The sequence below is a fragment of the Centruroides sculpturatus genome, unplaced genomic scaffold (assembly GCF_000671375.1).
Source record: "Centruroides sculpturatus isolate CEXI.00-Female unplaced genomic scaffold, Cexi_2.0 scaffold727, whole genome shotgun sequence".
Classification (NCBI taxonomy): Eukaryota; Metazoa; Arthropoda; class Arachnida; order Scorpiones; family Buthidae; genus Centruroides; species Centruroides sculpturatus.
Genome location: NW_019385161.1, coordinates 230,076 through 243,070, shown reverse-complemented (window position 1 = coordinate 243,070; position 12,995 = coordinate 230,076). Strand labels below are relative to the sequence as shown.

The following is a 12,995-nucleotide window of genomic DNA, read 5'->3' as shown; positions in this document are numbered from 1 at the left end:
TGCGGCATCAGTCCGGAAACTGGAAGAAGTCATCTACAATGCGAACGACCTGGACTGGCAGTTGCCACGTACGAGGACAAAACTACCACAGAATAGCAAATAATTTTCGTATTCTTCCCTGCCTTGACCCTTCATCCAGGCAAGGGAAAGTTCTGAAAACTATTAATGTTTACTTTATATTAGACCGTTATGTAGGAAATTGTCCCATTGCTATAATATTACTACCATTTATTACCATTGTTATTTCGTTCGCACTAACAAATTCTATCAAAATTTAATAAAGAATTTCCTGTTCGACATTTCATCATATTGTGTGTTAATGAAATTTTGCAATTATTTTAGTTGCCTTTTTCAATAAAGTTAATTAACAGCATTGTAAATCAGCCGTAAAGAAATTCATCTAATAATTTTTATTACAATTGATTGTAGAAATTAAATGTTTTGCTGTCTACAAGTGCAAAAAACACGATGAATAAAACGAAACACAAGTAGAAAAATACAGATGACTTTATTATTTTAATACAGTTCAAGTTCTTTTGTACAATTAAGTTTCGTTTTCCTTTTAACTTCCGACAGAATTTTTATAATTTCGTCGTTTGTAGTTCTTACTTCATTTCTGAATTGTGTGTTAGTACATTAAAAAGTGATATTTCTGTGCATCTTTCGTTTTGTTGCTGGATGCTTCTCAAATTCCACAGACTGGAAAATATGGAGTAGAGAGAATTGGTCATCTGCAGAGAGACAAATACAAATATTGTACTACGGTAATTTCGCTTTTTTTAATACTGTAAATGTAAAAAATAAGCTCTTTTTTTTCTTCTTCAATTATTACATTTGAAATGAAAATTGGTCATCACCAGTAGACTTGTTTTGAAAAAATTTGATTTATAATAAACAGGAAAATTCGTTAAAGGTTTTCGCTAAGTTAAGAAGTTAAAGCTAACAGAAAAATCAAGCAGTGAGTTGCCTAACTTTTCCATCAAAAAATGTACATGTCGGCATCTGTCGTGATAAATTATTATAAAATGGCAAAAGGCTTAATTTTCAGGGTTTTCTAATTTGTTTTCCAGTAATACCCCGAACTTTCGCGATAGGTGGGACCGAGCGATAACCGCGTAAGTCGGGATATAATTTCGCAATTTGTGTAAAATCCAAGTCGGATGTATGTAAGCTAATAAATGTTCTCGTTAATCTTATCTCGTCTTTTGATTCGTTCACGGTTACAAGAAATCACCACATAAAGTCTCTCGAGTCTCCGTAGATATAACAAACACAGAAATAAATAACACAAAATAAATTGTAGCTATGTGTCGATTCCGCGCGACACGTCCGAGCATGTAAGCTGAACAATAGTGTGGGGGGAGTGAGTAATCAAGAGTTGCGTGGCGCTCAAACAAAAGACGAATCGACGAGATTTGAAAATCGCGTAAGTCGGGGTAGCATAAGTCGAGGTATTACTGTATATTGTAAATGCCAATAACGATTAAAATCTTTATAAAGTCCGTCTTCCATCGAGATACTACACACTATCTTATTATTTCTTCACGTCCTCAATTCTTAACCAGCAAAAAAAAATAATGGCATCAATCCTTCTAAACACAAAGTTCTCTGCGAAATCAGAAATTTTCGTCAAAAGGCATAGAAATAATTAAGCTTCTAAGGAGGCCCCCACACACAGTAACATCTCTTCATACAGAGAAAACTTGGTCTTGGACAAGTGGTGATGTTGACTATTAATTAATAGAAACTTTGACACTTTTTGTGTAAAAATCAAAAACTTTGCTACAGTACAGCTGTGTTCACTAAGGAAATGAGATTGTTCTTTCCTTCGGAAACAAAAAATTTTCATTGTTGGGCATTATTTTGACAGTCGCTGTTATGCACGTATTGCAAACGAGTTTCATCGGAAATATTTGGATTCTGAACTTTCTTCTAGAATTTTTTCGCCGCCGTCTTATTTCTAAAGAATTGTAGGTCCTCACGATGGCCACATTAGTCACACCCTCGAGTGTTTTCTTCGGGGCCATCTCAAAGTAACCGTGTATAAAAATAGATCACATATACTGTACAATAAATGAACTGAAGAGGAATATTATAATGGCTCTTGTCAACCTCAGTGTTCGGGTGGTTCATCGGGTGTCATCAGGCATTGTAAAAACAGCTCGCGCCTGCACTCGTGCACGAAGAGGCATGTTTTTACTACCGTCCGTATACGTTAATTACTTTTCAATCATCCTATGTATAGAAATTACATTCTAAATATAATATATTAATAGCGGGGAAAGTTACGAAGCTCTTTGCTGGATTTTTCACTTATAAGAAAAATTTTTAATTTATCACCAAAGATTTAAATATCGACGAAGTTTTCGTATTAAATGATAGTCGGAAAATCTATTATTAGTAAATAATTTCCTTATAAAATACTTCAGATATCGACAAATGAAATACACACTTTATATAAGGGAGGGCAAAAAAAACGATAAGCGATGCTTTATTATATTGGGTGCGGAACCGATTATTTCTATGGGATAAGGTGATTCAACGCACGAGAGATGTGCAAAGGGCTATTGGATATGAAATTAGACCTATATATAAATGAAAATTATCCCGGAACATTTCACATAACTATTTTGTTGAGTGGTCGAGGACCAGCCACCAACTACCGATGATCAGTAATATTTCCAATTGATCTCAGGAGAACGAGAAAAACGGAAAAATGAGCCATCGCGGTTAAAAATATTTTAATGTCTCTCAACCACGGAGCGTTAAATTACTTATCTGTAACGTTTAAAAACTTTACCTTGATGGGAAATTTCTTTGTAATGTTGAAGAAGTCTTCTATCGAAATCGATAAAGAAGCTTTTCCGAATCTCTTCATGAAATTCAAAATCTGCTCAAGAAAATCATTTGCATTAATTGTCTAATCTAACATAACGTTTTATTGTCAAAAATAAATTTAACAATTTAAACAATAATATGCATTTTATGATAATTACAAGGCGCATGTTTTAATTATAAAAACAGTCGTTTTAAGTGGTGATTTGATCAATTCTGTATTTTGTATGTATGGTACTGTACTTTTTAATTTCAAAAATTGTATAAAAAGAAATAAGAAAATTTATATTCAATAAAATGAATATAAATTCAATAAAACAATATTCAATAAAACAAACCGCTTATCGATATTTAATGACATTGTTTCAAAAGAATGAAGGCAGTAATTATAATTTCTGTTCAAATAAACAAATTACTAATCGAGACGCAAATACACTAATGAACAATTCATTCGTGTATTTTCTTGTGTATTATTTTAAGTATAAATCTGCTATTTTACATACAGGGAATTTGTTTTTTTATAAAAATCAGATAATCTTTTTTAAATCGGAAAGAAAGTGGAATCGACAAAACAATATTCAATAAAACAAATCGCTTATCGATATTTAATGACATTGTTTCAAAAGAATGAAGGCAATAATTATAATTTCTGTTCAAATAAACAAATTACTAGTCGAGACGCAAATACACTAATCAACAATTCATTCGTGTATTTTCTTGTGTATTATTATAATTATAAATCTGCTATTTATTATACAGGGAATTCGTTTTTGTAAAAGGTAAATAATTATTTTTGAAATCGGAAAGAAAATGGAATCGACAGATTCCCAAATAATTGGGCAGATCTGTGCCTATCGTTGTCATTTCTGAATTAAAAAGTAATAAAATAAATCAAAAATTAATAGAAACATAAAAGTTATCCGAGATAAAAAATGATCAATTAAGGAAATTTTTCGGAATTACTGAACGTGACGAAGATTTGAATCTTCGTCTTCACGTTCACTAAGTCAATTCTTTCACGGATTTTAATAATTTCTAAATGACTATTGTATAATAAGGAAACTCGCCAGAAAACTCTAACCGTTAGGTATAAATCTATCGGATTGAATTTGCCAAAAAAATAATATCCTTGACCATACATGCAAACTGATTTAAAGAATAATTTCAATTTAAATAGTGCCAGAGGACTGGCAGTATTAGTTGTCAAGATACAATATTCAAGTTATTGGGTCATATTTTTAACGTAATTAATAAGGAATGTAACTTTATTGTTTATTCAACTATAATACCTTCATAACTTTCGCACATATCGTATCTACTGTATTCATTAAGATATTATTTCTGTTAGTTATCGTGTACGGTGGCATTTTATGTATTATAGCCAATTCCAAGAAATGTATAAAACAAGTACATTAATACCCCGAACTTACGTGATAGGTGGGACCGAGCGATAACCGCGTAAGTCGAATTCGCGTAAGTCGGGGTATAATTTCTCAATGTGTGTAAGATCCATGTCGGGTGTATGTAAGCTAATAAATCTCGTTAATCTTATATCGTCTTTTGATTCGTTCATTGTTACAAGAAATCACCACATAGAGTCTCTGAAGGCTCCGTAGATATAACAAACACAGAAATAAATAACACAAAATAAACTGTAGCTATGTGTCGATTCCGCGCGACACATCCGAACATGTAAGCTGAACAATAGTGTGGGGGGAGTGAGTAATCAAGAGTTGCGTGGCGCTCAAACAAAAGACGAATCGACGAGATTTGAAAATCGCGTAACTCCGGGTTCGCGTAACTCGGGGTAGCGTAAGTCGAGGTATTACTGTATATTAGTCATTTTCATTGTCTGAACAATACTAAATAATATTTAAAACTTTTAAATGAATGGTTTTATAATCATACACGAACATTATAAATACTTACTTTCAGCTTCTGCTCAAGCTCCAAATTACAATCTGCGAATTTTCGAATGTCTTGAAAGCCATTCTGCATCTGAAACAACAAATTTACATTTATTAGAAGATAATATGCATTTTATGATAATTACAAGGCGCACAATTATATAATTAATGAGAAAAATCTCACCGCGGCAGTAAATGTCGAAAATGAAATGGCGAGTAGAAGGCATGTTGATATGAAAAATGGGGTGCCGCCGATAAATATTATTGTTACGGCGGCATGCATCTTTATAAATAGTAAACTATAAATGCTTAAACACGTAAGCAGCATTATAATAAAATATCCGCCAGATATTATACTGTGGTAGATGTTGTTTATGTGATAAGTAAACAGCCACAATTGGTCGTGACAAAGGATTATAGACTCTATTTGATAATATAAATTTCTGCTGTTCTTATTAATTAATGAAAGTTCTTTCGATAAACTCAGAAATCCTGTTTTAAGTACTAAAACGATAAGAAGAAAAACATCCCAAATAATGAGTTGAACTCCAATGGCATACGTCATAGAAATTCCCAATGGTACATTGCAGAAAAGTGCTTCATTATATGATTCATATCCCGCTTTGAATGCCAGATAAAATACAAGCGTAATTGTAATTTGTAGCGCTGGGAGGAAACAACAAATATAAAGAAAGATAGTCTTGGAAATTAAGTTTAACTGGTTATTGAATTGTTCTTTAACCGAATCTGTAATATTTCGTAATTTAATTGTTGTATTCATCTTTTTTCTCATCAAGACACTATTTGCTAATGTATAAATCAGTACGTAAAGAGTCAACCCTAATTTAGGAATAGATGTGTCTTCTCCAATTATTTTCCATGCTTCAGAACATAGAACATATTCGTCCAATCTCGGAATGTTGAAAAGAAGGAATAGAAATAAATTAATAAATGAAATGTATTCTACCAAATTAAAGTAGAAGGCTTTCAAGGACTTGGTCAGAGAATTGCTTATAGTCGAACATTGGCAATTGCATTCTAAGAAGGGATCCACACCGAACACTAAGGCCATGGATAGCAACGGTTGAAGATAACATCTCAAACACAGTTCAATCTCTTCTTCCATATTTATTTCAGCTCGAAATAAGTAATAAAATAAAGTTATTAAGCGATGAAATTTAAAACTTTTAAAAACTTTTATCAACTGTTGATACTTGATACGACCGATTTATATATTGTTGTGCTTTTAAACGCTTAATAGTACGAGTGTGTGAGTCTCGATTACTAAATCGTCAACAATTCTGCTCAGAGATACATTTAAGAATGTATCTCTGACAATCGTATGAGTATGAGAAATCTTGAAAATATTTATAATTTTTGATGTTCGCAGAATAAAACGTCAATGGAATGTTAGATTTAAGAAATGAAAGGAATTTCCGCTTTAAAAATAATTTCTTACCATTCAAATCACTAAAGAATGAACAACGTGGTATGGCATTCTGTTTGTAGACAAACAATTAAATTGCTAAAAGAGATCTCTTTTAGTGTTGCAACTGTTTATTTATGTTATTACAATGGATGTCTTAAATCTCAAAATACACACAACCATAAATAACGGCAAAGTTTCTTAATATTTGAATTTTGCGTTATGTTTCGTAATTGTAAAATACATGAAAAATCTTGTAATTATTTTGTAAAAGAGTGGAATGTCCCAAGATGATGTTAAAGATAAAAGCCTGTACTAACCTGGTCCTCGTCCGATTAGTTCATATTAGCTAATTCAAGAAGAGTGGATATAAGTTTTATTTTTGTAAAATTCGTGTGTATTCTTAATAGAAAATGTAAACTAAATGTAAACTTTAGTACATTAATAAGCAATATACAGAAAGAAATCAAGGTAAGAAGGAAAAAAACGTCTTCGTGTTTGAAATAATGTATTGCATGTTTAACTCGGAATATCATTTCTTAGCACTTATCTAATGAGACTCCTTAAGAATATCAAAGTCGTTCTGCTACTCAGATGATCGTTGCCTTACTGGATTTACATTTATTATCATTGTTATCTTCATCAGAATTAGAATTTTGCTTGGGCGAGTTCCATACAAAAAGTTGAGATTTTACATATTTGTATTGTTTGTATTGATTTTTATCTCTTCTTGTACCAATTATTTTAGTGATTGCATTTTCTCAACTATTTCCATAATTTCCTAATCTGAACCTCACTGTCTACATTAATCTGATTAACTTTTTTAATATTGTTATAGTTTAAAATATGACCTCTCTACTTCATATTAGTAGCGACTCGCCTCCATACATCATACTTTTCTTTTGCAATAGAGTCGTGTGGGTCATCTTTCATGGGGGAACATTTTTAAATTGAAATAACCTGATTCCGGTTTGCATTGGAAGTTCTTATATATTTAAGGTCTCCTGCACTTATTGTATTATTATCCGGTCTCGTCTTTCATCTGTATAACTCCGTTCAATAGATTATGGAAAGTAAACGAACAGACAAACGTAACGATTCAGTGGAAATTTATAGGTCTACAATTTTTTCAAATTGCAGCCCAATTATTTAAGTCAAACAATTTATCTTCGTAATATTAATTTGAATAAATAATTTATCGAATATCACAAAATATAATTATATATGTTATGCAAAACTTGAATTTATTATTATAAATTTATAAATATTGACAAATAAATGCACAAATCATTTGTTTCTCTTGTCACAATGCATTCAGTTTGTGGAATTTGTTTTCCACATTCAAGTATCTTGCCTATGTTATTGATGTTGGTAGCAAATTATACGATGGCGATTCGTAACATTTGCTGTGAGTTGTGCAATTGTTCAACATTCGACAAATAATACGCACGCATTACTTGTGGAGAGAATAAATTATTTTTAATTAGAAAAATTTTAGATACTATAAAACTAGAAAATGTAGTGTTTAAATATTAATTGTTTATAAAAAAAAAAAAACCGAAAAACAGATTATTGTTTGGAACATTGCAGTAGATTGATGAAATTATTGATGTATGTGTGAGTCTTGAATGATGTTTCAAAGATTGAAAGAAATTTAACACTCAAACGTAATAATAATTAATATAAAAGTCTTCAATGAGTGCGTGATTTCGGCCAGTGTTTGTATAAGAAAATTTTATAATTATACTAGACTATATTTTCTGCACGGTGTAGAGAATACGCTTGAAAACTTTGGTGCAAATTGGGCAAATGGGTTAGGCGTTATTAGGAGGGATAAAATCGGGAAGGAGCGTCGATGTTCTACAGCTTACATTTTCCGAGAAGTCCTAGAAAATATAAAAAATTGGAGTATAGAAAATATTCTCCTGAGTTTATGAATATTACTGAGGTTAACGTTGTTGCCCTTTTATATCCATTTTCGTAAAAGTTATATACGCATTAGAATTTTACGAAATTGCATAATTTCGTACACTTTAAAGAAATAACAATAATATATTTACAAACGATATCTTTGTTAGTATTGTTGAAGTTAATCAGTAAATGAGTTTTAATTAAAATTTAAGCAATTATGTACTTTAAGTATGGAAACTTACGATACTTTATTGTACTTATGTACTGTATATATTGTGATTGTTTTTCGGAAATTTTTCAATTGTGACAATATTTCTTTTAGTGACGCGAAACTGACATTGTCTATTGACAAAATTTTTAGTTAATACAAAGAGCAGAAATAGCGAAATGATGGGAATTGTGTCAAGTTTATTGTCACAACCCATCGACTGAAACACAAAGCATTATTCTCGCATTATTTTTTCCAATTAAACGATTCTTTCTGTCAACGAAAACAACGTCCACGTGAATTACGAAAATCATTTTTGAGGCAAGATGATAAATTTTTCATAATGAATTTTATTTATACGATATTTCAATGTATTAAGTTTGTGCCATAATTATTATCTTCAACACTCACAGATTCATCATTATCCCATACAATCTCCTGTTAAAAACGCTAATTTGGTTTTCGTATTTTTTTTCGCATAAATTCATGTTTACATGTTACATTTTTAAGTTTTACGTTATTTAAAATTTTTCTAATTAAAAATAATATATTCTTTCCACGAAAAATGCGTATGTATTATTTGTCGAATATTGCAGAATAAAAATACACAACAAATATTATGAAATGCAATGGCAGAAATTNGCGATCTCCGAGAAGATCCTGAACCGGGCCGATTCGAACCACCTGCTTTCGACTTGGGAACTTCGCAGTCCTTGATCGCCACTGCTAACGAGGTAACGACTTAGAAAAATGTTTACTTCTCTCTCTCTCTCGGTTTTAGATTAGATTTTAGAAAGTTAAAGGAAAGGATAGCTGACCTACGGAGGTCTAGAATTTTAAGACGAAACAACGACAGTCTATTCTTGTCGCGATGCGGAATTATTATTATTATTATTACATTTTTCCTTTTTAATTGAATTTGAATGTACTTGATCTGTATCGCTTGTTGTTAATTAAATATGTGTATCTTATCCTTAATTGTGTGTCATCCTTGAGTACATCCGACACCTTGTCACGACCTCGCTATCCCTCCCACTCAATTACCCAAGCCATGCCCTGACAAAGAAGCCGATAAGTGGGCAGACACTTGGCGCTCTACCCCTTCGGTTCACACACTATATATACTATAGTAATGTTCTAATTTTATGTTTGTTACAAATTGACAAATACGAAATAATAAATAGCTTAACTCGATTGAAATATTTCTGTAATTATAATTAGAAAAGAACGTCTCATTAAACTTACGCAATTTACATAGATCTAGTCGTGTTTACATTCCATAATAAAGATACAGAATGGAATTCGTGTCCATATTTGTCTCCTTTGTGTAATACAAGGCACAAATCACTTCTCTGTCACGTCATAATGCCTCGAATTTGTAGAATTTGTTTTCTGCATTCAAATATGTTGTTTATGTTTTCGATTCGGGTAGCAATTTCCACGATTGCAATTTGTAATATTTGCTGTGTGTTTGCATTACAAAACATTCGACAAATAATACATACACACGCATTATTCGCGGAGAACAGAAAATAAATTAATTTATTTTTAATTAGAAAGACTTTAAATAATATAAAAGTATAGAAATATAATATGTAAACATTAATTTATATATACGACATAAATAAAAATATGTTAATGTTTAGAATGTGGTTAAAGATTGCAATGTTGTTGTGTCTATCGATATTCGAGGCAGATTAAAAGAAACTCTAGCCTCATTTCTTTTACTGTAGTATACTAAAATATTCTAAAAAAATATTTTATACGTATATCTGTCATGTTGAATTTTTTCTAGACATTTATTATAGAAGAATTTAACATCGTTAACATTCGCGAGTGGTTAAGATGTGATTTGACACCGTCTCGTACGCTAAATACAGTTTTCCTGTAACTTTTTTGCAGTGAAGCCGAACTACGAGTTTTATTCCTTCGCTTTTACCTGACAATTATCTATTTTTCGGGCCCTGTACTGCTAATGTACTTTATTTCTTTTTCATTTTCAAAAGTATTAAGTAATAAATAAATTTATTTTTATCGGGGAACGAAATGTTTGCTTTACATTCAATTCGCTAATTTGTATAAGCTAATTCTGTAAATTAACGATAGTCACACACAATCATTGTTCTGATTGTTAAAGTTGCTAAGAGTTTAGTTAATATTTATATATAATCAATATATGAATATTGATTATATATGAATATTATATATAATATATGAATGTATATATTAACTAAACTCTAAGCAATTGTGTACTTTATGTATATAAACCTAGCGTATTTTATTGTATGTACAGTATGTATTCTGATTGGTTTTAGGAAATTTTTTAACTTACGACATTATTTCTTTTAGTGACACGAAATTCACGCAAGTTTTTGCATTTTTGTTATAAAATACAAAAACGTTTATTATTTTATTTGTTTTTTGTAAACAAAATATCGGTTTATTGCAACATTTCATATTTTTATTTCATAAAAAATACAAAATCAAAATAAAGAGTGATAGACACAAAGACAGTTTGTCTTTTTCACATATTCGCTGTAAATTATATTATTTACTACGCTTTACATTACATTAGTAATTACATTTAGAATCAACAATTCACAATGAAATTTTAAAATTAATGTTGTAATTGATGGTTTCTTCATTGAAAATCAAAAAGAAAATGTCTGGTTTTCGCTGTTCGCTTTCAAATCGAATCCTCTTTTCACAGCAGAGATTTCTTTGAACAATTTACAGTTTTTTGCTCAGCACTTCTCAAATTCAACAGACTCGAATATATCGAATACAGAGAATTTGCCATCTGCGAACAAATCAAATAGAAATATTTTAATAACTCTTTAAATATAATAAATAACAAAATACATTTAGCTGTAAATTTTTCTTTATAAAATATTGAACAATTTAATTTTATGTTTCGAATTCCTTTAAATGAGAAAAATTGTAAAATTCATTCCCGAAAAGACAAATTACAGACGAAGAATCTATGGAAAAATAATCATTCGGTGAATAAATTTCATCAGAAAATGAAATATTGCAAATTTAATAAATACAGTAGAGCGTCGTTTATCCGAATCAATTGGAAACTGCGGTTGTTCGGATAATTTATTTTTCGGATAACCGATTATGCACGAAAAATACATTAACCTATCCCGTGTTGAAATTTTTCTCCGTTGCGTGTCGCTTCGCGTCGAATTTTCGTCGATGTTAAGCCTAATGTAAAATTTTTAAATTAATAATCGTGGCTATTGTATCGTTAAAAATTATTTTTTTTATTTTTTACAAACAAAATAAATATATTGAAAAATATAAAAACAAAAAATTTATACTTTAGAAGTTGATCTAGTATCAAAAACGTTCGATTCAGCACGACACACAGTCCCCAGAAAAACACCACACAAAAGTAACAGTGCTGCCAGCTAAAACACATACACAAACATAAAAAATATTGGAGTAGCCCAAGATATAGCCAAAGATTGCAGCGCCACAGCACTAGCGAAAATTTAAATTTCTCGACTGGAATTCTTTCGGATAACCGACGTTTCGGATAAACGACGCTCTACCGTAATTCTTTAATAGTTCAATATTTGAAACAAGATCGGAAAATACAGATAAATGTGTTTTTTAATTCGTTATATTTTATTTCAGTTTTTTATTTTTATTTTTTGTGGTAACCTAACTAATTTCATCATAATTTTAAGATTATCACATCAGTGAATATGATTTTAACAATATAAAAATCATATTCATTAGTGAGATAAGTCATAACGTATTGAACTGAAATAAATAATAATACTTATTTTATTATGAAAATAAAATAACATTACAAGTTAATATGACGAAAACTTCTCCATTTTATTTTATTTCTTTGTTTTCATACGCACAAAAATCAGGCGGGTAAAGAGATCTTACATAATTCACGCTGAACACAATGGCAACGAAGGGAGAGGAGAGTAATTACATAAAACTGTTGTATTATTATTAGAATACCTCCATTGGAAATGTGTGAAATTAAGCTTAACGTTCACCTGATACATAATTTTACACATTTCGATAAAACATTATTAAAATATGATAACAATGAATTACTTATCTCTAAGATTTTACATTTTACCTTGATGGGAAATTTCTTCGTTACAATGAAGAAGTCTTGCGCCGAAATCGCCAAAGGAACTTTCCCAAATCTCTTCATAAAATTCAAAATCTGTTTAAGCAAATCATTTACATAAATTTAACTTTCTATACAGTATTTTATTGTCATAGAAGAACATTTAACGATTTAAATTCAATAATTGTTCTAGGATAATTGTAAAAATACTGACCTTTAGCCTCTGTTCAAGATCCAAACGACAATCGGCGAATATCCAAATGTCTTGAAAACTATTTTGCATCTGAAATAAATGTTAATTTATTGAAAAATAAACTTCCATTACTTAAGCAATTATAATAATACTTACTGCGGCATTAAATGTAGATACTAAAGAGGCGACCATAAGACACGCTACCAGGAAAAGCAATGTAACGGAAAAAGCTAGTAACGCCACAATTTCGTGCATTTTTACGAATAAAACATTGTAAATGAATAAACATGTCAACAACATCAGAATAAAGTAATCGAGCAGAAAAACAGAGCCATGGATTTTGTTTACCTCATTTATAAACATCCACAATTGATCGTGACAAAGGATTAAAGATTCTATTTGATGAAAGA

The 12,995-nt window shown here is 30.5% G+C and overlaps 1 protein-coding gene and 1 long non-coding RNA gene across 2 annotated transcripts; both read right to left on the bottom strand.

Moving 5' to 3' along the window:
* Positions 1–512: 512 nt before the first annotated feature.
* LOC111635609 lies at positions 513–3,163 on the bottom strand. The gene is made up of 3 exons (XR_002758406.1): positions 2,997–3,163; positions 2,801–2,890; positions 513–731 (listed from the first exon to the last, which is right to left on the bottom strand). It is a non-coding gene; the product is annotated as an uncharacterized LOC111635609 (long non-coding RNA).
* A 7,760-nt stretch (positions 3,164–10,923) lies between these two features.
* Positions 10,924–12,995, bottom strand: LOC111635614. Its single transcript, XM_023380625.1, has 4 exons — positions 12,742–12,995; positions 12,607–12,675; positions 12,399–12,488; positions 10,924–11,087 (listed from the first exon to the last, which is right to left on the bottom strand). Exons 1-4 carry the CDS (start codon positions 12,946–12,948, stop codon positions 10,992–10,994), a joined length of 462 nt encoding a protein of 153 aa, XP_023236393.1. The 5' UTR covers positions 12,949–12,995; the 3' UTR covers positions 10,924–10,991.